General features: G+C 43.9%; 2 protein-coding genes across 3 annotated transcripts in view; both read left to right on the top strand.

Annotated features, from left to right (window-relative positions):
• The window catches only part of Gtf3c6 (general transcription factor IIIC, polypeptide 6, alpha 35kDa), a gene marked incomplete at its 5' end in the record, with an annotated part of 9677 nt that extends 2092 nt beyond the window's left edge, over positions 1-7585 (top strand). Inside the window, 4 exon segments of the mRNA XM_013510831.1 lie at positions 75-119; positions 2746-2859; positions 6813-7052; positions 7300-7585. Of these exon segments, the coding sequence (XP_013366285.1) occupies positions 75-119; positions 2746-2859; positions 6813-7052; positions 7300-7313 (413 nt within the window).
• A 7678-nt stretch (positions 7586-15263) lies between these two features.
• Positions 15264-25347, top strand: part of Rpf2 (ribosome production factor 2 homolog) — a 36777-nt gene continuing 26693 nt past the window's right edge. Inside the window, exons 1-4 of one of the 2 annotated variants that reach the window (XM_005377895.2) lie at positions 15264-15368; positions 19606-19738; positions 21634-21671; positions 24840-24879. In XM_005377895.2, the coding sequence (XP_005377952.1) occupies positions 15346-15368; positions 19606-19738; positions 21634-21671; positions 24840-24879 (234 nt within the window). In that variant the 5' untranslated portion in view covers positions 15264-15345. Of the gene's footprint in view, positions 15369-19605; positions 19739-21596; positions 21672-24839; positions 24880-25347 lie in introns of those variants that run through there. The other variant, XM_005377896.2, reaches the window with a different exon arrangement.

The following is a 25347-nucleotide window of genomic DNA, read 5'->3' on the forward strand; positions in this document are numbered from 1 at the left end:
GTTGCCTTTGATGTGCCTTTCAGAGAAGGGAGCTCTGCTGTTTCTCAACAATTTGCCTTTAAACTTTTCTGCAGATACTCTTGGAACCTGTGTTATATTTGAAGAAGATGTTGAACACGGTAAGTAATTGTTATGCTAGCCCACCTTTTTTTTTGAGGCAGGGTCTCACATTATGTAGTTATTACGTGCTGCAAACATGTACTTACATATTTTTTTTTAAAAAACCAGAAGGCCCAAAAAACTTACTCCCTTCCTGTCTTCAGAGGTGACCAACCTCTTGAGTTTGGTGTTTATCTTTCCTAAACCTAATTTTCCTATTCTGTTTATCTTTCCTACACTCGGCTTCGAGTTTTTTTTTTTGTTGTTTTGCTGACTGAGGTTGAACCCAGGGCCTTGTTCGTGCTGGACAAGCTGCTCTGCATTGACTCATCCCACAGCCTCAAGTTTGAAAATATATACAGTGGTACTATTTATTGTTTGTGGATATATCCATATGTAATGTAAAATTAGGTGTAGGAGCTGGGAGTGGTGGTGCATGCCTGTAATGCCATCACTCAGGAGGTTGAGGTAGGGGGATCATCATGAGTTCAGGGCCAGCCTGGGCTACATAGAGAGCTCAAGTCCAGCCTGAATTGCATAACTGGGCCCTGTCTCAAAAAACAAACAAACCTTGATACAAATGATAGCATGCTATACATATCATTGTGTATCTTTTTTTACTCAGATACATTTTCAACTGGTGTATGTTGATATAGCTATATATCTATATATATTTTTCTATATTGTTCCTATTGTTTTCTGTTCCATTTTGTGACTGTGCCACAATTTATCCTCCAGATTATTGCTACTGTGAGTATAAACTGATAACTACACCTTTTTCTTTTGTCTTTTTGAGACAGGGTCTCTCTGTGCAATTCGGGCTGGTCTTGAACTCACTTTGTACCCCTGGCTGACCTGGAATTTGGGACAATCCTCCTACCTCAGCCTCCCAAGTGCTGGTATTACAGGCCTGTGCCACCACCCCCAGCCTGATAACTACACTTTCTTTTTTGTCTTTTTGAGACAGGGTCTCACTATGCAGTTCAGGCTGGCCTTGAGCTCACTTTGTAGCCCAGGCTGGCCTTGAACTTACAATGATCCTCCTGCCTCAGCCTCCTGAGCGCTGGGATTACAAGCGTGCACCACCATGCCCGGCTATAACTCTACCTTTGAGAGCAGCACGGTGTTATCCCATGTGAAATTCACCAGTAATTATTAATAACTGTTACTGATATGTCTTCTGTATTGTTCTAAGTGCTATGTGTGTAACTTTTAATCCTCACCACAACCTGATAAGCTAGATGCTGGTGTGATTTTCATTTTATAGTTGAGGAAACTGAATCTCAGATGGGTAAGTAACACGCCCAAGCTCACGCAGCAAGTGGCAGAGCCGGGACTTACGTTCAGGCTGCCTGGCTTCAGAGCCCATGTTCTTGTGTGTGTGCTGGGGACCGACCCAAGCGCTCACCCCTGCTGAGCACTCCAGCACTGAGCTGCGGCCCACAGCTTCGGTGGTGCTTGTCGCCTCACCGCAGAGGAGCTGTGTACATACTCTCTTCTGTCGTCTTGTGTATGCACGTGAGAAGGACTGCAGTGTCCACACGAGAGAGACACTGATGGGGCTTGGGTGGGGCTCAGTGGTAAAGATAAGGCTTAGCACGTGTGAGGCCTGGGTTCAAGCCCCAGTCCCAGTGCACTGACAAACATGTTGTCTCTGTTTTCAGGTAAAACCCTGCGAAATGACCAGTTTGGCTGAACACCAATTCATGTGGTTTTCAGACATGCTAAGCTACTCAGTTTACACTCACAGAGCGGAGTGTGGAAGTGCTCAGGGCCCCTCCCTCTTATCTAGGCCCAGTTTCCTAACGCTGCAGTTCCAGGCAGCAAATGGGCTGGAGTTTATCCCAGCCGCCTTTTATGACTGGAGGTGTTCCTACTCTAGTCTCCCTCAGGCTTGAAGCTCAAAGTCTGACTTGGGTCCTTTCTTCCCCCGCAGTAGTGCAGAGTGAACCCGTGGCCTTCACACAACTATATGTGCAGCTCTTTTTATTCTGAGGCAAGGTCTCATTAAGTTGCTGAGTTCTTCATTCTGGGCTTGAACTTAGGATCTTCCTGCCTCAGCCTCCTAGAGTACTGGGGTTTGCAGGCATGTGGCACTGTGCCTGGTTGGGTCTTTCATTCTGTGAGGTAGCATTAGGCAATACACCCTGAAGGACACATTTCTGTTTCTTTTTTTTTTTTTTTTTTTTTGAGACAGGTCTCGTTATGTAGTTCAGGCTGGCCTTGAACTCACTATGTAGCCTAGGCTGGCCTAAAACTCATAGTGACCTTCCTGCCTCAGCCTCCCAAGTGCTTGGATTACAGGCGAGCGCCTCCATGCCCGGCTCTGGAAGGACACATCTCTGATGTCTCTTTCACACTTGAAGAGTTGCGCCTGTTAGGCCTGTGCATTGACTGTCACTCATAGCTTTGTTCTGTGGCTGGAGATGCTCGTTGTTTTTGTTTGTGTCCAGTCGTGCTGTGAAGTGTGTTTCATCTGTCATTTCTCTGTGATTGGAGCAGGAGGGATGATTTGCACTTTGGAGCTCTGTACTCAGGTGATACGTAGTTTAGCTTCGCTCCTTGAACTGGAATTGTTGGAGTTCACATCATTATTTTATTTGACGGCATCCTGCCGTATAGTAATTGAGTTGTTTTCTGTTCCAGTGGATACAGAAGGCAGCAGTAAGACAGTGCTGAGATATAAGTGCCACACCACGAAGAAACTCAGCATGACCAGAACACTGCTGACCGAGAAGAAGGAGGGAGACGAAAGCACAGGTCAGTTCCCCTGCCTCTCCACACAGGTGGTGTCATTTTTTTATTTTTTAAAATTTTTTCTCCTCTTGAGGCAAAGTCTCGTTATGCATTGAGGCTGGCCTTGAACTCACTTTGTAGCCCAGGCTGGCCTCAAACTTGCAGCAATCCTCCTGCCTCAGCCTCCCGAGTGCTGGGATTATAGACATGTACCACCACGCCCAGTGGTGATGTCGTTTTGGTTTTGACAGTGACTCCTTGCCTTCAGGGTATTCCTTGTGGTTTGTAGCAAGAACTATGTGTTAATATGTTTTAGTTTCAAACTGAGCACTTGGTAGCATGCATGAGGCCCTGGGTTCACCCCTGACTCTGCAAAATAAATAAGTAAAACTTTCTGGCAATGGAATTAGCCTCTTTTTGAGCTATGACAACAAAACCTAAAAGGTTTTAGACATTCATTTGGGTAGGGGGTACAGCTCAGTGGTAGAGCACATGCCCAGTATCCATGAGGCCCTGGGTTTGATCCCCAGCATCACAAACTAAAGACATGAAACTTGAGCATGCTGCAAGGGAGGAACCAAGCACAGATTAAAAATTCCGCTCACTCTGCTCTGGCTGAGGCATACAATAAACGTCTGTCTGCTCTGCACTGGAAACAACAGTGGAGAGTTTGCTAAGAAGTGAGACAAGATTTCCAAGCCCTAGGGGATTTAGCAGCATCTGTCTTGTTCTTGATCCTTCATTAAAACCTTAACTTGGAAATGGAGTGGATGATGCTAGCATTTCTGAATTCCCACGCGTAAGCTCAGGGAATCACCTAGAAATTTTTGGTAGCTATAGCAGCCTTCTCCAAGAAATTTACAGGTGGAAGCAGCTGACTTTGTATGTGGCGAGAATTTTCAGAACATAATTGTTCGTCTCAACTGTAATCCTCAGCACCCGTTTAGTTCTCTCCAGCTGCCCCCAGCACAGTCTAAAGACTTAGTTCCGTGTATCTTGCCTCACAGCAGGCACACTGCTGTGGAGCTGAACAGATACTCGTATGATGGTTTAAACATTCATTGCTCACAAAAATACTTGAGGCTGGGCCTGGTGGTGCACGCTTGTAATCCCAGAACTTGGGAGGCTGAGACAGGAGGACTGCTACAAGTTTGAGGCCAGCCTGAATTGCATAGTGAGACCCTGTTTCAAAACAACAACAAAAAGAATAATATTTGAAACTATAGTAAACAAGACTGCTCAGTTTAGTAGACCTACTATAGTTTAGGTAAAGAATAAATATATATATTTTTAAGACTATTTTGAAGGTACATTTATCTTCAGAAATTATTGTATCAAATATGCACAAAACACTTTTGTTCTCTTCTTTTTTTTTTAGTCTTTTTGAGATAGGGTCTCGCTGTGTAGTTCAGGCTGGCCTTGAGCTCACTTTGTAGCCCAGGCTTGTCTTGAACTTGCAACAATCCGCCTGCCTCAGCTTCCCTAGTACTGGGATTACAGGTGTGCACCACTATGCCGCACTCACTTTTGTTCTTTGGATAATACCCCCAAGTTGTCTCTCTTGTGTGCGTGGTGCTAAAATGCTAGGCAAGCACTTTACTCCTGAGCTGCAAACCCAGCCCTCTGTTTTTTGACTTCTGAGTTAGGGTCTTGCCAAATTACCCATGCTGGCATTGGACTTGTCATCCTTCTGCCTCAGCCTCCAGAGTAAACTGAAATTACAGATATGCACCACTGTGCCTGCCTCTAAAACTATTCCTTTCTTAAAGGCATGTCATAAAAATAACAGAAACGGGGAGGTCCTAGGTTCTGGAATGAACTTGAAAGCTAAATACGTGTCATAAGCTTAGCTATCATTTAGATACTCTGATGAAAGGAATTGTGGGATTTCCTCACAGTGTTGTTTATTCTGTTATAACAGCAAAGAAACCAGAATTTTGAACTGTGGGGGTGGTGGTGCACGCCTGTAATCCCAGCACTCTGGGAGGCTGAGACGGGAGAATCATTGTGAGTTTGGTATCAACCTGGGCTGCAAAGTGAGCTCAAGGCCAGCCTGAATTGCATAGTGAGACCCTGTCTCAAAAAGACAAAAAAAAAAAAGGAACCAGAATCTTCCATAGTTCCTGTGAATCAGGGATTTAGGCTCAGGGTCTTCTTACGAGGCTGCAGTCAGAATGTTGTTTAAACTGCAGTCATTGTAGGGCTGGACTAGTGCCAAAAGCTCCAATTTTAGGTGACTCAGTCACATGGCTGGTGAGGCTGTTACCGCTTTTGGCAGGAGGCTTTGGGTCCTTGCTGTGTGGCCCTCCCCACAGACTGTGCAAAGGTCCTCTGTCATGGCAGCTCACTTCTCTCAGATCTCGAAGCCCATGAGAACAAGGTAGAAGTCTCCAGGTCTTTTATGAACCACCTTAGAATTCGCGCTCTGTCATTTCTGCAGTAACTTGTTCTGTGCGGGAGGAGCTGCAAAGGGGCATCGTGCAGGAAGGCAGAGATCTCGGGACGGCTGGAGGCCGGCTGCCCTTGGCCGTGTACTGCAGGCATGATGAGAGAGACAGGAGGTGTAGCCCACACTTTCTCGGAGCTTGTGCTCTGAATCACGTTTTTACTGGGGAGGTAGCTCAGTGGTAGAACACATGCTTATCATACACCAAGTCCTGGGTTCAATCCCCAGCACCAGAAATAAGGAGAAAGGAGGGAAATGTGTTAAATAACATTGAGACAGACATCAGATGTGACTCAGCCTCCAGTTCTATTTACCACCCTGTTGCGCCCAGGACTGTGCTGAGTAACAGATGTGGTACTGCGCCGAGTCTCTGTACCTGGATGACTGGGGAAGATGCTACTGCAGGAAGAGAGGGCAGGGGACTCGGCAGGCAGAGCCAGACCCGAGGGGAGAGGCCTCGTGGATCTGTGAGACTGTATGGGAGTACGAGGAGGAGGGCTGTGCAAGGAAGCTTCCGCCCTGGAGGAGCCGGTTATTGTAGGAGATGGGAGCAGACAGGAGTGGGTGGGGTGGGAAGGTCGGCGGGGCATTTTAGAGACACACAGTGCAGTTCAGCGGGTGCCTGTTACAGTGAACCTAAGCTTCTTGCCCATTGAAAGTACTTGGCTAAAAGGTAATAAGGATAAGAGGAAGAGTGGCATTACTGGAGAAAGCCTTGATTATGGGGTATTAAGAGGTTAGGGATTTGCCTGTCGGTGTGGAAAGGAACAAGAAATAAGTCTTGTTTTTGTTTTTTGAGACAGGGTCTCACTCTTCAGTCTGATCTTGAACTTACTATGTAGCCCAGGCTGGCCTCCAGCTCATGGCAATCCGCCTGCCTCAGCCTCCTGAGTGCTGAGATTACAGGTGTTGCACCGCCACACCCAGCTGAGAGCTGCTTTACCTCACAATTGGATGTTCCAGCTGAAAATGATTGGAAAATGTGCTTAGCAGGTGTGAGGCCCTGGGTTCAACCCCCAGAACCCTTCTCCCCACCAAAATGAAAAAGATAACGTTGAGAGTCCTAACTTGGAAGGGAACAGAAGTGTCATCACGGCATGATGAAAACTGAATAGATAAAGACAAACGCATAGGAAAGTGACAAAGTTTTCCTTAAGGAACGAGGTGGCAGTGAGAACTCAAATTATTTCTCAGAGTTGAGATTTTTTTTTTTGGTACCGGGAATGGGACTCAGGACCTTGTGCTTGTCAGGCAGGTGCTGTGCTCCTGAGCTGTATGCCCAGCCCGAGAGTTGAGAATTTAACTCTGGGAAAAGGGTGAAGAGCGGCAATTGAAGTGACAAGCTGGGGTGACTGTGAGGCTGCAGCCTCCCTAGGTCTCCATGGGAGATGGAAGTGACATAGGTGATTTCCCATCAGGACTTACAGTTGCAGTTTTACTTCGATATATGTTCACAGGGTGAAAGCTTACGGTACATTTCAATTTTTTTCACGTTACTTTCTCGGTTTGTCTCTTGTCCTGCCCAAATTAGGAGGAGTAGAATGGCTGCAGATGAAAGATAATGATTTCTCCTACAGACCCAACATGATTTGTAGCTTTCTACATGAAAATGAAGATGAAGTTGTAGCTCCAGCCTCAAAAAAACGTCTGAAGGTGGAAGAGCGAGAGACTAAAGTGAAAGGCGGTTCAAGCCTCACCTGTGAGCAGGAGAACGCACTGGAAACAGCGGCTTCTGGTCCTCCTGTCAGCGTCCCTTCTTCTGAGATGGAAGGTTCTGTTCTTACGGAAACTTGGTTCGCTGCCTTAAAAATCACCCCTAGATGAAATGTTCCTCATAACAGCTAGTCATGGACTCATCAAAAAGCATTTCCACGTAAAATGATTGGCTGCATAGCTCTCCACTGCTTCGCTGTTTTTGCTGGCCGTACATACATTTCCATTTATGGCACAGTGTAACACACCGGAATCGTTCAGGACCTCATGTGAGCTAAATTTTTTGTTTGTTTTTTTCATTCCAGGTCTCACTCTGTAGTCCGTGCTGGGCTTGAACTTGCTGTGTTGTGCAGGCTGGCCTTGACTTCATAATGGTCCTGCCTGAACTTCCTGAGGACACGTACACAGGAATGGTGGCCCACACCTGTAATCCCAGCTGCTTGGAGGGCTGAAGCGGGACTTCAAGATTACTTGGGCAACTTAGTGAGATGCTGTCTCCAAAAGGGGCGTGGGGCGGGGACGCAGCTCAGGGGTAGGGCACCTGAGTTTGCTCCCAGTGTCACAAAACAATAAAGCTCACGTGACTTTGGACTCCCCTGTCTGATGAATACTGTACACTGAACCTTTTAGCACAAGTTTTTTTTTTTGTCTTTCTGAGACAAGGTCTCACTGTGCAGTCCAGGCTGGCCTTGTGCTCACTTTGTAGCCCAGACTGGTCCCGAACTCATGGCGATCCTCCTGTCACAGCCCCCGAGTGCTGGGATTACAGGATGCGCCACCATGCCCTGCTTAAACTGAACCTTTGAGTACGGTGAGTGTGAGGTTTTTCCATTGCTATTATTTCCTGTTAACCCCCAGTTTAGTAGCATGGAGGCCAAATGTATTGTCTTACAGTTTCGTGGGTCATAAGTCAGACACAGTCTCAGCCAGGTGAAAATCTAAGCATTGGCAGCACTGTGTTCTTTTCTGGGGCCTGGCAGTGGGGTAGGGATGGATGAATCCATTTGCTTGCTCATTGGGTGGTTGGCAAATGTTTTGCTGCTGAAGACTGAATGTCCCATTTCCTTGCTATTTGTCTGATGAGGGCCATTTCCAGCATCTAGAAGCTGCCTGCATTCCTTGGCCTGTGGCCCCTTTTCTTCAAAGCTGCTAATGGTGATTGAGTCCCTCTTCCATTTTCAAGCTCTGCTGTTACTTCTCTTTGACTCACCTTTCTCTTTTTTTTTTTTTTTGGTGGTACTGGGGTTTGAACTCAGAACCTCCTACTGTGCTACGTCTGCAGCCCCGTTTTTTCTTAAGTCAGGGCTTCACTAAGTTGTCTAGGGTGATCTCAGACTTGTGGCCCTCCTCCTTCAGCCTCCTGAGCAGCTGATTACAAGCATGTGCCACAGGCTTGGGCGTCCGTGTCTGCCTTTAAAGGCCCATTGCTTGCACTGCACCTATCTGGACAATCTCCTTTAAGATCTGTGACTGTGAGTCCCCTTTGCCCTGTAACTTCACGTGTGGACATAATCTTTAGGGCCATTTTCCAGTCCAATATAGGAAGTTCTTAATTTAGGAACAGAAACAAATTTTGAGGTGCTTAAAGGTATAACTCCCAATATTCCAGCTTTAATGTCACTCCTTTTCCACTTGAGAAAGATTATTGGAATTTAACTATAATGATTATGGCAAAAACCTAGGTCTGCTCTACTTAAAATTTTAAGACAGAGACTCGCTACGCAGTTGAGGCTGGCCTTGAGCTTACTTTGTAGCCCAGGCTGGTCTCAAACTTGCAAAGATCCTCCTGCCTTAGCCTCCTGAGTGCTGGCATTATGGGTGTGCACCACCACGCCCAGCAAAAAATTTTTTTGTATTAAGGATTAAACCTAGGGCTTTCTCACTTATCCTGAGCTCTTTTTTTCATTTTTTTTATTTGTTTGTTTGAGACAGGGTCTTTCTACATAGTTCAGACTGGCCCTGAGCTCGCTTTTTACCCAGGCTGGCTTCGAACTCTTGGTGATCCTCCTGCCTCAGCCTCCTGAGTGCTGGGATTACAGGTATGCATCACCAGGCTGGCTCATTTTTTATTTGGAGACAGGGTCTTGCCAAGTCACTAAATTGCCCAGCCTGGACTCCAACTTGCAGTCCTCCTGCCTCAGCCTCCACAGATTAAAAAGTAGGGCCTTGTGTGTACTAAGCACATGTTCCAGCACTGAGCTACAATCCCAGCCCCTATCTTTAAATTATTAATAGACTTTGATATTTCATTATAGGCTGAGCTGTATGAAGTTGCCAGTATTGGTTTCTGACTACAGAAAACGGCAGTTTCATGCACTCATTGCCACACTAGGACATTAGAACACATCTCACAGTGATGGAGCTGAATAGACTGCTAATTGCCTGAGCCAATATCTCTTTCCCCTTTGTGCAAAATCCGAGAATTTATTCAGGTTATCAGTGTTCCAGCTTCCCTTGTCAGTAAACATGGTTTTCTTATATGTTCCCGCCGTGAACATAGAAGCGTTGAATGATGCTTCAACTCTAAGGCATAAGGAAAATGGGTAGGCTCCTTTAATTATTTTACTTTTGATACCAGGAGTTGAACCTATGGCCTTTGCACTAAGGTACATCCTCAGCCCTCCTACTTTGAGAGGTTTTACTAGGTTGTTAAATGGCGTAGGCTGGGCTTGAATTTTTGATACTGAAGACAACCAACTGCTAAGTCACTCTCACTTTTATTGGGAACCCCTGCAGTGAGCCTCCAGTCTCCTGCCAGGTGTTACAGTGGATGGCAAGAAAGAGCAAGACGCAAAATGGCAGTAGTGGGGACCCGGGATGACCAGTTGTTCAGGAGGACCAAAGGTCAAGAGAGAGCCAGAACCAAAGCACTTACTGATTGAGGAGGGGATTATCGGATGGCTCAAGAGGGCCAAAGTGATCTTATGCTAAGAAGGATCTTGCCCTGGAGGCTTTTCATCCCAGTGGTCCTAGTTTTAGGCTTGGTGGGTGGAGAGGATGGCCCGCCCCTAAAGATAATGGGAAATCTCCAAAGGGTGATGCCGATAACCCCATGCCTCTGTTCCTTGGGGAAGTATGCAGAATTATCCATTGTGGATCTGTGGTCCCCAGTGCACTGTATGATGTCCCAGCTCAGGTTAATCCCTGCTTTTAATCCCTCCTCAGAAAAAGTAACCAACCCAGAACTGGTCTCAGTCCCTGGCCTTCGAGAACCCTGCCACATTTTCTTGTTTGTGCGTCTTGTGTTTGGTTTAAAATGGGCCATTTTAATGACATGTGGTGGTAACCAAGTGAATCTTCCCCTAAAGCAGCATAAGGAAGAAAAAAATAAAGGTGAAAGTAGAAATTAATGAGATACAGACTAGAAAAGCAATAGAAAAAATCAACCAAAACAAAAATTGATAGCAAAGATCACAAAACTGACAAACCTTTCCTTAGGCTGACCAGAGGAAAGACAAACAGTTAAATCAAGAAAGAAGGGAGAAAAAAGAATGAAAAGAGGGCTGGGCGTGGTGGTGCATGCCTGTAATCCCAGCACTCAGGAGGCTGAGGCAGGAGGATCACAGTGAGTTCAAAGCCAGCCTGGGCTACATAGCAAGACCTTATCTCAAAAAGTAAGTTTTTTTAGGGGTTTAACTCAGTGGTAGAGCACTTGTCCAGCATGCTTGTGGCCCTGGGTTCAACTCCCAAACACAGAAAACATAATGAAAGCAGGGACTTCACTATTTATCTTACAGAAATAAAAAAGATTATAAAAGATTACTATGAACAATCATATGCCAATAAATTAGGTAACCTAGATGAAAAAGACACATTTTTATTTATTTATATATTTATTTATTTAGTCTTTTTTTGAGACAGGGTCTTGCTATGCAGTTCAGGATGGCCTTGAGCTCACTTGGTAGCCCAGGCTGGCCTCAAACTCCCAACGATCATCCTGCCTCAGCCTCCCAAATGCTGGGATTACAGGCATGTGCCACCATGCCCGGCCACATTTTTAGAATGACACAAATGACTTCTTTCCCAGGGCTGCCATGATGAATGACTAGCTCTTGCAGTAACAGACTGTTTCTTTTGTGTGTGCGTGTGGTACTGGGGAGTTGAACCCAGGCCCTGTACCCATGTGTAAGTGCTCTGTCACTGAGCTACCTTCCAGCCTCAAGATCCTGAATTACATCTACAAAGACCTTTTTTTCCCCCAGTAAGGTAGTGTTCATAGGTTTGGAGGATTTTGATACGCTATCTTTTTTTGTCTTGAGAAGGGGTTTATTAGGTTGCCCAGGGTTGGGTTCAAGTGATCATCTGCTTCGCCTCCTGGGTCACCGGTCTGGTGGGGAGATAACAGGACTTCAAAACCGGTTAAGGCACATGCTTGAGGCCAAAGAGCAAAAACTGCAGACAGAATTGAACCCAAGCATTGTGACCCTTGGGAGTCTGGGAGTGTAACTAAGGCAGACAGCTAACAGGAAGTGAAGTAGCCACTTGGTAGGAAAGGAGCAGGCTCCTGCATTTGGGGATTTTAGGAGGGAGAAAGAAAGAAAGCGGTTAATCTCCACTGTCTGTGTCCATGCTTCTTTCCTACAGTAAACTTACTTCAGCCTTGATACTGGCCCATGTGTGATTTCCACCTTATATGGCATAAGAAATCATGGGAGCTGGTGGCCCTGCGGCCACAGACTTGTACCACTGTGCCTGGCTTCTAACTACAACTTTGTTTTGGAGAGAGGGTCTCACTAGGTTGCCCAGGATGGCCTCAAATGCATGACCCTTCTGCCTCAGCCTCCTGAGTAGATGGAGTTACAGGCAGGTGCCACCACTCCAGGCTCAACAGTAATTTTCTTACTACACCTGGCAAGGCCCTCTCTAACCAGTCCTAAAATGATCAACCAGACCACCATGACTGAGACTGCTCAACTGTGCATACTTCAGTCTCCTGGTTTACACTGGCCTCTGCCTTTCCAGTATAGCTACACTGATCATGCCCTTCACCATTACTTTTTGTTTGATTTTTTGGGCCAAGTAACCAGATCTGATTTGTTGGGACCACCAGACTTGTAAGACTCTTAAGAACATCAGGCAAAGATCAGAACAGAAGATTACACACCATTCTCCCGTTTGAATATAGATGCAAAAGTCCTCGGCAAGCAGAGCATGTTGGTGCCCACCTATGATCCCAGCACTCTGGGAGACTGAGGCAGGAGGACTGCAAATTAGAGCCCCCCTTGGGCAATTCAGCAAGTCAGCAAGACTCTGTCTCAAAATAAAAAGAAATAAAAAAGGGCTGCAGATGTAGCTTGGAGCCAAGGTCCTGGATTCAATCACTAGTATTGCAAAAAATGAGAACCCCAAATCAAACATACATATATATAAAATAAGCATATACCATGACCAAGTAGGACTTACTCCAGGAATGCAAGGTTTGGTGATGTGAAAATCAATCAGTGTAACACCACATATTCATAGGAGTAAAAGACTACAGGATCATTTCAATAGATGCAGATAAAACATGACAAAAACCAACATTATTAAAACTCTCGAGCTACAAGCTGAAAAGCTGTACAACCTCAATCTGAGGTCAATGGCACTAACTCACCCTGATAAAAGGCATCATGAGAATTGCACAGCCTGCTTAATGAGGAGAGACAGGATGATTTTTTTCTCCATTGATCACGAACAGCAGAAGAATATCTGCTCTTAGCACTTTTCTTCCCGGAATGGTGACTGAACTCAGGCTGTTGAGAATGCTAGGCAATCATCTACCACTGAGCAACATCACCCACTCCTTTCTGTTACTTTATTTTAAAACAGTCTCGCCAGGCGTGGTGGCGCATGCCTGTAATCCCAGCACTTGGGAGGCTGAAGCAGGAGGATCATTGTGAGTTCGAGACCAGCTTGGGCTACAAAGTGAGCTCCAGGCCAACCTGAATTGCATAGCGAGACCATGTCTCAAAAAGAAAATAAAGTAAAATAAAACAGGATCTCATTAAGCTTCCCAGGCTGGCTTGTTATCCTCCTTCCTCAGCCTCTCAAGTGGCTGGGACTACAGGCTTGTGCCACCATGCCTGGCTTTGTGCTCACTACTTGTATTTAACATTGTACAAGGAAGTTAGGCAAGACAGAGAAAGCCACCAAAATTGTAAAGGAAAATGTAAAATTATCTCCATTTGCAGATGATATGATTTCTCTGTAAAAAATTACAGGGAATCTTGGCAGGTATGATGGCACATACCTATAATGTCAGTACTCAGGAGGCTGAGACAGGAGGATCAGGAGTATGAGACCAGCCTGGGCTATACAGTGAGAACTTGTCTCAAAAAATCAGAAGCTGGCTGTGGGGGTACATTCCTGTAGTCCCAGCACTTGGGAGCCTGAGGCAGGATTGCTTAGAGTTCAAGGCCAGCCTGCACTACATAGGGAGACCTGTATCAAAAAAAAAAAAAAAAAAATCACAACAACTTGAGGAAATCCAAAAATGCTAAAAGACTCAGTGAACTCAGCAAGGTTGCAGGGTATAAGATCACTCTGTAAACCTGAGGTATATTTCTGTGTATTAGCAATGAGCAAACCAAAAATGAAATTAAGAATAAACACCTCAATTTACAATACCATCAAATTAAATAAAATAGGACAGTGCGGTGACGCACACCTGCAGTCCTAGCTACTTGGGAGGCTGAGGCAAGAGGACTACAAATTTGAGGTCAGTCTGGCAATTCAGTGAATATTTAAAAAAAAAAAAGGCTGAGAAAAAAATAAAATGAAGCTGGGTGTGGTGGCACATACATGTAATCCCAGCACATGGGAGGCTGAGGCAGGAGGATCACCAGAGCTCGAGGCCGACCTGAGCTATACAGTTCAAGGCCAGTTTGACTACATATGGAAACCTTATCTCAAGAAACAAAAACAAAAAAATTAAAAAGGCTGTAGCTGCAGCTCAGTGTTAGAGGGTTAGCCAGGCATGGGCCTGGGTTTGATCCTTCCTTCCCTGAAAAAATAAAATCCAAACAACAAAGCAAAACTTGGTAACAAACTTAACATTACTGAAAGAAACAGAAGGCCTAAATAAGTAGGTCTTCCATGTTGAAGACTGGAAGATTGAATATTAAGATGCCAGTATTTCCCATGTTGATCTATGGATTCAATCCCTATCAAAACCCCAGCTGCCTCTGTTGCTGAAGTTAATCTTACAATCGATATAGAAATTTAATCCAGAAAAAGAATAAGAGCTGGGTGTGGTGGCCCAAGCCTGTAATCCTAGCACCCAGGAGGCTGAGGCAGGAGGATCATTTCGAGTTTGAGGCCAGCCTGGGCTACAAAGTGAGCTCATGGCCAGCCAGAACTGCATAGTGAGACCCTGTCTCAAAAATACAAAACCAAACAAAAAAAAAAAAAAGAAAGAAAAAGAACAAAGTTGGAAGATTCACACTTCTTGGTTTCAAAATTTAATATAATAATGCTGGGCATGGTGGTACAAGCCTGTAATCACAGCAGTGAGGATGCTGAGGCAGGAGGGCCGCCAGGAGTTCAAGGCAAACAAAAACAAAACCACTACCAGGAACAAACAAACACAAACAAAAACCCACAATGAAGCACTGATCCGTGCTACAACATGCATAAACCTTAAACACAAGTTACATGAAAGAAGTCAGCATAAGGCCACAACTTGTATCAGTCTATTAACAATATAAATGTTCAGTATAGGCAAATCTATGGAATATAAGTAGATTAATGGTTGCCCAGAGTTGGTGGAAGGGGAAATCGCGAACAACGCAAAATATTCTGAAATGAGACAGTGGTGATAGTTCTACTTCTTTGCGGATACAGTGTACCAAAACCAATGGAATTATGACATCAGAATTATATGGCAACTAAAAAATAGAAAATAATCACGATGAGCAGTATTATTTTCAGGTTTTTTTATATGCTAAGGAATTGTAGTAATAAACACCTCATTTGATCTCATCATTCAATGACGCCCTTTGCACCTGAGTAAGTTTAGTAGCTACAAGAACACCTGCCGTCCTTTCAACCTTCCTAGCATTCTGGGGGATTCCCTGAAGAACACCTGGTCCCTGATACCTGACTTCAGACATATTCGCAAACCTGTACATGGGCCCCGAAAGGGGAAGCTAAACTGCAACACCGCACTTTAATTTCCGGCAGAGTCACGACGTAAACCCGTAACCGGGGAAACAGAGCGCCGTCCCACTCAAAATGGCCGCCAGCACCTGGCGACTAGGCCGTCCCAGGAAGTTACGTCACGCTGTTTCCGGTTCCGGCTGTTCCTGGGCACGCACTTATCTCGCGCACCGGCGCGGGGCACGTGTATTGGCTGGACTGAGGTTGTGGAAGCGATGGACGCCTTGGACAGAGTTGTGTAAGTGCGCTGGATCCCCTTGAGGAGACGGTCTTCTGTGATAGGAATGATAGTGTCTCTGCCCCCTGCCTTCTTGGTTTCCGCTTTCCTTGACGCTCTTTGACGTGGCAGGTGAGGGCCATCTGATTCAGATTTTAGCTCGTGACGCCTGCGGAGTTGGGGAGCCGGGAAGCCCGCAGTGTAGCAGCCTGGGAGCGGGGACTGAAGCCTTGGCCGCCTTTTTCTTATCCATTAAGAAAAGTCTGGAGTGCGGCGTGGTGGTGCGCGCCCAGCCCTCGGGACGCTGAGGCAGGAGGGTCGCTCCGAATTGGAGACCAGCGTGGGCTACATAGCGAGTCCAAGGCCAACCTGGACTTCGTAGAGACACCTTGACTCAAACAAAACAAACAAAAACCCCAGACATGTATGGGGAAAAGGTAGTGACAGACAGTAGGAAACGGGGGCATAGAGCTTTTGTAAATGGAAAGGTGACATGGAGGGAAGGGGACGTGAAAAGAATTAAGATGTGTTGTGTACCAGCTCTCCACGATGACTGTAATCATTATGTACTGCAAATAAGGATTATTAAAAGAGTCCAGGGACTGGGATGAGGCTGTGGTAGAGCACCGACCTAGCTTATCGGAGGCCCTGGGTTCAATCCGTGTGTGTATAAACACTTTAGCGAAAATGTCTGGCTAGTGAGGGGGAGGTGGTAGAGAGAAGGCTTCGGGATCTGAGAGAGCTTGGTGACTGTCGTGGATGGTCCATTCAAAGCCTTGTGACCTGGGGCCATTACACCGTTTTTGGTTTTTTTTCCTAGCACTGGGGTTGAACCCAGTGTGTGCACTAAGCTACATCGCCAGTCTTTTTTTTTTTTTTTTTTAAGAGACAGGGTCTATGTATTTCAGGCTGACCTTGAACTCACTGTGTAGCACAGGCTGGCCTTGAAGTAGCAATTCTCCTTCCTCAGCCTCCTGAGTGCTGGGATTACAGGCGTTAGCCACAGTGCCCGCCCTCATTAAACCTTCCTGAGTCTCAGTTCTCTCTGTAGAATAGCAATCATAATAACCTGTTCCCTGGAGATGTGTTTCGCGGTACAGGTAAAGCCCTTGTCACAGTAGGAAGAAAATGCTTGTTAGGTTTTTGTTTTCCATCCAACGTAGTGCATTTCCCCGAGTTATCATTGGTGATGTTCGTTTTAAATTCATTCAGAAAATATTTATTGGAGCTTCTAAGTATTCCTGCTGTTTGCTGTGGCCTCTCTTGTGATTGTACCTAGGCTAATGTGTCATCTAAACGCGTTTCGTTGGGTTTGGACACCTCCTGTACCTAGGTGTTGAGACTGTAATGATGAGTAGGAGTAGTGTGCATTCTGATAGAGGGACAAACAGCCAGGAGAACAGGAAAACTACTTACGTTTGTTGCTGGCTAGTGAAAAGTAACAAAACACATAACGTAGATAGTACAGCCCTTTACTGCCCTAAAGACACAGTACTCATTTCTTCCCCCACCTTTTCCTTTTTTTTTTTTTTTTTTTTTTTTTTGCTTTGGAACAGAGGGCATTTAATACAATGAATTATTGCACTTGCACTTGCTCAGCTGTACTGTTGCTGGGAATTTAACCCAGGGAGCACTGAGCCACATACCAGCCTTTGGGATTTTTTAAAATTTCCAGATAAGGTCTAGTTTAATGGCCCAGATGGCCTCCAACTAGGGGTCCTCCCCCCTGAGCCTCCAGAGTAACTGGGATTACAAGTTTATGCCGCCATGCCTGGCTGCCTGTTTCTCATATTTCTTTGTTAGCCAGTAAGTGACATAATAAGTATGTAACATTTTTATCCAAGGGAGAATTTTGTTTGTTTGTTGTTTTGTTTTTTTTTCCGGTACTGGGGATCGAACTCATGACCTTGCGCTTGCCGGGCAGGCGCTGTGCTGCTGAGCTAAATCCCCAGCCCTTTTTTTTGTCTTTTTTGAGACAGGGTGTCACTATGCAGTTCAGGCTGGCCTTGAGCTCACTTTGTAGCCCAGGCTGGTCTCAAACTCGCAAGGATCCTCCTACCTCAGCCTCTCAAGTGCTGGGATTACAGGCGTGCACCACCACACCCAGCCTGAGGGAGAATTTTTAATTCTGCATGAGAGCTGAGCAAGGTGGCATATGCCTGTCACCCCAGCACTTTGGGAGGCTGAACAGGAGGATTCCAAGTTGGAGCCATAATGTCTTAGCAAGACCCTGTCTCAAAATAAAAACTAAAAAGCTCTAGGGAAGCCTGGATTCAATCACGAGTTCAACTCCCCCCTCAAAAAAGTGCCCAACAAAACCAAAATCCAAAATGCACGAAAGATTTTCAAAACTTCTCTATAAGAAACTAAAGTGTATATACAAGTATATATTGTTCATCCTGTAACACCCCTACTCCCTCCACTGGGGATTACATCCAGAGCCTTTGTACAGAGCTGTATCTCCAGTCCTTTTTAGTTGTTGTTTTTTTTTTTTTTTTTTTTTTAAAGAGGGGGAAAAAAAAACCAATAAAAACCATATACAATTTCAAAACAAGATGATAGGAAATTAACAATGGTTATTATACTGCATATTGTTACCTTTTTTTTTGGTACCGAGAATCAAACTCAGGACCTTGTGCTTGCCAGGCAGGCGCTTATGTCCCTGAGCTATATCCCCAGCCCTGCGTATTGTTATTTTCAAAGTAGTTGCTCAGATTATAAGATATAGGCATGCAAAATTGATCCTTTGTTTTTGAGGCAGGGTTTTATTTCATTCCCAAAGCTGGTCTCGAATTTGGAATCCTCTGATTCAGCTTCCCGGATTGCTGGGATTATAGCCGTGTATCATTGTGCCTCCTCTGTCCTGTCCTGTTTTGTTTTTGTTTTTTTTTTTTTTTTTTAATTTGATGTATCCATAGCACTGCAACAGGGAAGGTCATAGTTTTTTTTTTGTTTTGTTTTGTTTTTTCCTTTTTTTGAGACAGGATTTCACTATGTAGTTCAGGCTGGGCCTTGAACTCATTTTGTAGCCCAGGGCCTCAAACTCAGAGCAATCCTCCTGTCTCAGCCTCCTGAGTGCTGAGATTACAGGCATGCATTACTACACCTGGCAGAGGGTCATATTTTTTTGAGAGAAGAGTCTTTCAATAGGTGGCAGAGAAGTGTTCGAAAAGCAAAACACTCATAGAGGAGGCAAAGGACACACTCTGAAAAGAAATGTATAAAAACATGGCACTCCTGTCCCATCATAAAGTCAGAATAATGAATTTATTTTTTCTTCATATTTTACAGATTGGCCTCTGTACTAGTTGTGTGACCTTGGGCAAATTCTTTATCATCTTAGTTGCTTCATTTGTAAACAAGGATAATAACTGTAATCATAGGGTTGTGGTGAAGATTAACCCTCAGTATGTAGAGTTACTCCATAATGTCAATAATTATTCCCCGTTGAGAGCAGTAAGCTGCTTTTTTTTTTTGGTACCAGGACCTCACACTTGCCAGGCAGGTGCTGTGCTGCTGAGCTAAATTCCTGGCCCTTGAGAGTAGTAATGTAGACTTTCTTAGCAAGGATGTTAGAGTAGGGGACAGTATGTTTCCTGGCAGTCACTATAGTCTTGACCCTGGAAGAAAGATTGTTACAGTCAGCCTCTCTACCTTTAGGAAATGCCCACAGATTGATGTGCAGTTCTTTGTGTTAGGGTATAGGCATCCGTTTATCTAAGTTTGAAGGAAAAATAATGGAGTAAAAAAAAAAAATCATTCATTTGAGTCTGTCTGTCTGTCTTTCTTTCTTTCTTTCTTTCTTTCTTGACTTTTTGAGACAGGGTCTTGCTATGTAATGCAGGCTGGCCTTGAGCTCATTTTGTAACCCAGGCTGGTCTCCAACTTGAAAGGATCCTCCTGCCTTAGCCTCCCAAAAGCTGCAATTACAGGCGTGCGCCATCACGCCTGACCAAGTCCTTTATTTTTTAATTGAAAAAAATTTAGAAAACAGTAATAATAAAAGAATATCGAGACGATCAAAATGAAACCTTTTTTAAAAAAAATCAATCTAATAAAACACTAGTAATAAAACATCTTTTACTGATATTTCTTTAATGGTGGAATCCTAATTGATAAATATGTGAGTAGAATATTGATTGTTTTTTTTTTAAAGAATTTGTTCATTGTTCAAGTCTTGATTTTATAATATGAGGAATGTGTTTATTTTTTATGAGAAATATGTTTAAGTTGTTATGAATTGTGCTTTTCTGAACAGAAAGCCCAAAACGAAAAGGGCCAAAAGATTCCTTGAGAAGAGAGAACCGAAACTTAGTGAAAATATTAAAAATGCCATGCTGATTAAAGGGGGAAATGCAAATGCAACAGTGACCCAAGTCCTGAAAGACGTGGTACGTATGCATATTATGTTTCAGTGGTATTAAAGTCATGTTAGAAATTTCCAGCATGCCAGGTTGGGGTGCTGGAGAAGCACGCAGGTAAGTTATTCTTAACATCTGCTAGCTTTAGACAAGAGCCAAAGTCAGAGGCTGTTTGCCTTGCCAGGGCACTAGCTGCCGCTTGCAGGTTTTGGAAAATAAGAAAGTTGTTGCTGTCAGCCTGGCAGACAGCATGGGAGTTTGGTGGTGGTAAAGAAGTGCGAGTTGATCAGTGCTGAGGGCAGAGGCTGTGGGTGTTAATAAGCACGGCGCATCCCAGATTTCTGGCTTGTGTGCCCGTGGGCAGTCGTGACAGTTAGGGAATGTCAGGGGGTGCACTTTGGAGGGAAAGGTGATGATGTTCGCTTTGGGACATCTAGTTTAAGTAGGGAAGGTAGATTTTTTTCTGCCTCCATGGTGTGGTGTCTTAGCCCAGGTCTGGACACAGGTGCTCAGTAAGTGTTTAATCAGCATGGTAGATATCTCATAGGTAGTTTTTAATATTTAGGCCTTAAATAAAGCTCATAGATTTTATTAAGTCAACTAAGTAACTGAATATGTTATTTTTTTGATTTGGTTTGCTTTTTTTTGAGACAGAATTTCACTGTATAGTCTAGGCTAGCCTTGAACTGATGATGATCCTCCTGTCTCAGCCTTGTAAGGGCTGGGATTACAGGTGTGTGCCAGCTTACCCAGCCTAGAATGTGTTTTAAAACTGGATTAAACTCCTTATGTTTTTTTTTTTTTTTTGAGGCAGAGTCTCATGCAGTTCAAGTAGGCCTTGAGAACTTGCTTATGTAGCCCAGGCTGGCCTCGAACTCATGGCAATCCTCCTGCTTCAGCTTCCCGAGTGTTGGGATTACAGGCGTGTGCCAGCTTTCTCATGCTTATTAAACATAGTCATTTCAGGTGTCTTAATGCCTAATATATGTGTCTTTTTTTTTTTTTTTTTTTTCCATTGTTTTTTGAAACGGTTGTCTCAGTGGCACTGCATTTCCTGGACAATGTCCCTTTCCTTCCCACATCCTTTCAGCACAGCGACCCTTTACTTTTTAAGTAAGCTCTGAGAATAGTGCGGTGTTTACCAGGATTACAGATTATAGTGGTTACTATTCAGAATGGTGACCCTGAACTGTCAGGAAAAAGAAGTGTTCATTACCTTGAGACGGGGAGTGTTTGGCTAAGAATCACCATCAGAAGTTTTAGCCAAAAAGGTGATGTCACAGATCAGTTTCCTTTATTTACTGGCTCTGATATTACATGGTCATTTCGCCTTTCTTCCCTTGTTGACCTGCTTCTCCAACACAGGACAGTGCGTTACGTCTTTGCCATTCCCTTTGTGCTGTTCCCTGGCCATGAAGGTAATAGATTATTTGTGGATAAGTGGAAGGAAGTAGATCTTAAAAGACTAGAGGATAACAAAAAATTTTCAAAAGCCTGTGTTTAAACTCCAAATAGTATTCTCATTGTCATCCCTGTGACTGTTCTGAGTTGTTACCTTCCATTATTTCAGTTCTGTGGCTCTGATAGGTTTTGTTTATTTTTGTTTTGGTTTGCCTTTTGCCTTTCTTTCTACTCCCATTTTGCATGGAGAGAATAAACTGCATAGAGTTTTACAAATGGAAGGAATCATTTAAGTTGGATAGACTATTGAAAGAGCACAAAAACCTTAAACTAATGCAGTCTAGTCTAAGTTAAATATTAAGCATAAGTTACATGTTATTCTGAGTGATCAAAGTGAGCCAAGCAGGAGATAACAGAACAGGGTTTGGGCCAGAGTGGTTTCGCAGCATGAATGTTACAATGCTTTATTTTTATCTCTGCTTTTCAGAATGTTTTGTTTGAAAGTTATAAATTATGTTTTACAGTATGCACTGAAAAAACCATATGGAGTTCTCTATAAAAAGTAAGTCATAATTTTTTAAAACTTATTAAAATAAATTATTTTATTCCACTATAAAAGTTACAACTGTTCTATGGAAGATTTAGAAGAAAAATTAGTTTGTTTGTTTTTTTTTTTCTTTTTGTCTTTTTGAGACAGGGTCTTGCTATGTAGTTCAGGCTGGTCTTGAGCTCACTTTGTAGCCCAGGCTGGTCTTGAACTCACAACGATCCTCTTGCTTCAGCCTCCCAGATGCTGAGATTACAGGCATGCGCCACCACGCCTGGTTAGAAGAAAAATTAGTTATAATGTACATGTTTTGAAACAATTACAGATTTATAGAAAATTGCAAGAATAATAGACTTCCTGTATATATGCCCTTCACCTAGCTTCCCCTGATGTTGTTCTGTTTGCTTTGGTTTGGTTTTTTGAGCATGGGTCTCGCCATGTAGCCCAGGCTGGCTTTTAACTCAGTTGTGTAGTCCAGGCTGGCCTCAGACACTTGGTTGGCAGCAGCTTTTCCACTATTTTTTTTCTCTTCCACTATCCTCCATTGCATTTCTTCCCTCCTCTCCCCACCTCTCCCACACTGGGTCTCCCCCTTCCTTCTCCTTGTCCTTCGCCCTTTCCTTCCCCACTTCCTGCTCTCCTTCTCTTCATTGCAGTACTAGGAGTTAAGCTCAAGGCCTTCATACTAAGCTACAGTCCCAGTCCTTTTTTATTACTATTTTTGGTACCAGGAATTGAACTCAGGACCTTGAGTTTGCCAGACAGGCGCTGTGCTGCTGAGCTCTATCTCCTGCCCAGTCCTTTATTATTTTGAGATGGAATCTACAAAGTCACTGATTTGCCTGTTGGGTTACAGGCTTGTGCCACCATACCTAGCTCCATGTGTTGAGTTATCATGTCTCCGTAACTCTAATTTGTGACAGTTCCTCGGTCTTTCTTTGTTTTCTATATCCTTGACACATTTGATGAAAACTGATCAGGTATATTGTGCACTGTCCATCTGTCTGGGTTTGTTGTAAATTTTCTTATGAATAGGTTGAAGTTATGTATTTTTGTTAAGAACATCACAGAAATACTAGGGGATCCGTATGATGATTACTGTGCTTTATGCTGGTGGTGTTATGTTGGTCAAAGTGGTGTCTTCTTTCCAGGCCTGGTGGCACACGGCACACTGCTGTAATCCCAGTCCCTGTGCCCCTGCGCAAGAGGATTGCCTTGAGTTCAAGGCCAGTTTGAACTGGATAGCAAGACCCTACCTCAAAAAATAAAAAATAAACCCCCCCCCCCCAGATAAGTGGTGTCTGCTTGGTTTCTAGACTGTAAAGTCAGTATTTGTCCCTTTGTAGTTAATAAATACTTGGAAGGAAGAACTTTGAGACTATACAGAGACCATGCAAATACAGTTATCTTTCAGTTCTATTGCTGGTGGGTCTGTGGTTCCTTAGATATCAAAGTCCAGATTCTCAGTCCCTTATATACAGAATGGTGTGGTATATGCTACTGACCTGTGTGTATCCTCCCATATACTTTATTTTATTTTGTTTATTTTTTGACACAGGGTCTCACTATGCAGTGATCTGATCATATCACTGTCACTGTCCAGACTAGCCTCAACTTACGGTCCTGCTGCCTCCGCCTCCCACTTGCTTTCATCAAAATTAAAGCCATGAACCATGGTGGCCTGTAGCTCCTATATACTTTAAATCTAAGTCACCTATACAGCCTAATGCAGTCTAGATGCTGTGCGCATGGCTGTTACGCTGTGTTGTTCAGGAAATACTGACAGGCAAGAAGTGGTGCATGTTCAGTTCAGATGCAATTTCCTGGCCAGATGTTTTGGAGCCAACAGATAACGGAGCCTGTATCCTTTGTTCCTGAAACTTCTGCTGGTTGATTTTAGCATCCATTGCATTGTGTGTGTGTGTGTGTATAGTAGTGATTACTGTGGTGCTCTAATGGTGGTTTTCTGTTTCCCTCATTTCTTCTACATAGCCTAGTGAGAGTTCTGAAGGAAGGGCTATCACTTGTATATTTTTTAGTGTGAATTCAGTGTGGACTTTGTATTCCCATGAGACATATCCACTGCTATCATTAGTGTGCTGCTAACATTTTTCTACCTGGTTGCAGTATAGTCCATTCTCACATAGCAGACAGAGCAATCTGCTAAAAGAAAACTTAGGGCTGGGGCTGTAGCTCAGTGGTAGAATGCTTGCCTAGTGTGCGCAGGCCCTGAGTTCAATCCCCAATACCACACACAAAAAAAAAGAAAAAAAATTGAGATCCGATCACATCACTGTCTGGTCTGAACTCCTATGTTCCCCATTACTCTTCTAATAGTAACCTGCATTTCTTACCTTGACCAGTAAAGCCTGTATAATCTGAGACTTGTCTGCATCTAGATCACATATCCCACCATTACTTTTTTGCTCACTCACCTCCAGTGACATTTGCTTCTGTTTCTTGGAAGAGGTTTTCTTTGTTCATTCTGTTCCCTCTGAGAATAATCTTAACCTTAGAACTTTGTAGTGGCTAACTTTTAATCAGGTCTCTTCACACTGACATAATAACGTATTTTGTTTTAGTCACTACTGTTATTTATTTATTTATTTTTTGCGAGAGGGCCTTGCTATTTGTTCCGGTAATCTTGAACTCACTATGCCGTACGGGGTGACCTTAAACCTATGGCAGTCCTCCTGCCTCAGCCTCCTGAGAGCTGGATTAAAGTGTGCACCACCATGCCCTATTGCTATTTAATTTTATTGGTTTTCGAATAGAATATAAGCTCTGTGAACCGATGTGGTGGTGCACATAGAAATCTCAGCACTTGGCAGGCTGAGGCAGAAGGATCAAATGCTAGCCTGGGCTACATAGTGAGTTCAAGCCTGGCCTGGACTACAAAGAGACCATGTACCCCCCGAAAAAAGAAGAAAAAAATAGTCTCCTTGAAAGCAAGCACGTTGTTATTTGACATAGCATTACAGTATCCTTGGCTTCTAGAACCAGGCCTGCATACAGCAGGTATTAAAGTATTTGGGTGATTATCTTTCCAGCTGTCATGCCCAGCTTTTCCAGTTTTTTCCCCAGTCATCCAAGTATAATATTATTTTTGACTTACACAAGTATTAATTGGATTTACTTAGCAAGATTATTAACCTTGGCATCATCTCTTGTTAATATTCTTAGGAAAAATATTACAAGACCATTTGAGGATCAGACATCATTGGTAAGTACAAGAATCTTTTTTTTTTTTTTTTTTTTTTGGTCTTTTTGAGACAGAGTCTCGCTATGCAGTTCATGGTGGGCTTGAACTCACAACAATCCTCCTGTCTCAAACTCCCGACTGCTGGAATTACAGGCGTGCACCACCGTGCCTGGCAAGTGCAAGAATCTTCTTAAGAGCACATGTAATATGTGTTTTGTGAATTTGTGATTTTTTTTTTTAACTTTGGCATCCTATGTGAGTAAACTTTGATTAAAAAAAATAGAAGCAAAAAAAGACCTTCGTTCCCTCAAAAATGTAACTGTAGACCTTATTTTTTTCAGGAGGCCAGGGACAGGGTCTTGCTGGGTTGTCTAAACTAGCTTTGAATGCCTGACTTCATCCCCATGCCTCAGCCTCCCAAGGTCTTCACCTGTCACTAGTAAATGTTACTCATGCTTCCAAGTTCATTCAGAGAATTTTAGAAATTGG

This window comes from Chinchilla lanigera, unplaced genomic scaffold, assembly GCF_000276665.1.
Source record: "Chinchilla lanigera isolate Chin_1 unplaced genomic scaffold, ChiLan1.0 scaffold00010, whole genome shotgun sequence".
Lineage (NCBI taxonomy): Eukaryota > Metazoa > Chordata > Mammalia > Rodentia > Chinchillidae > Chinchilla > Chinchilla lanigera.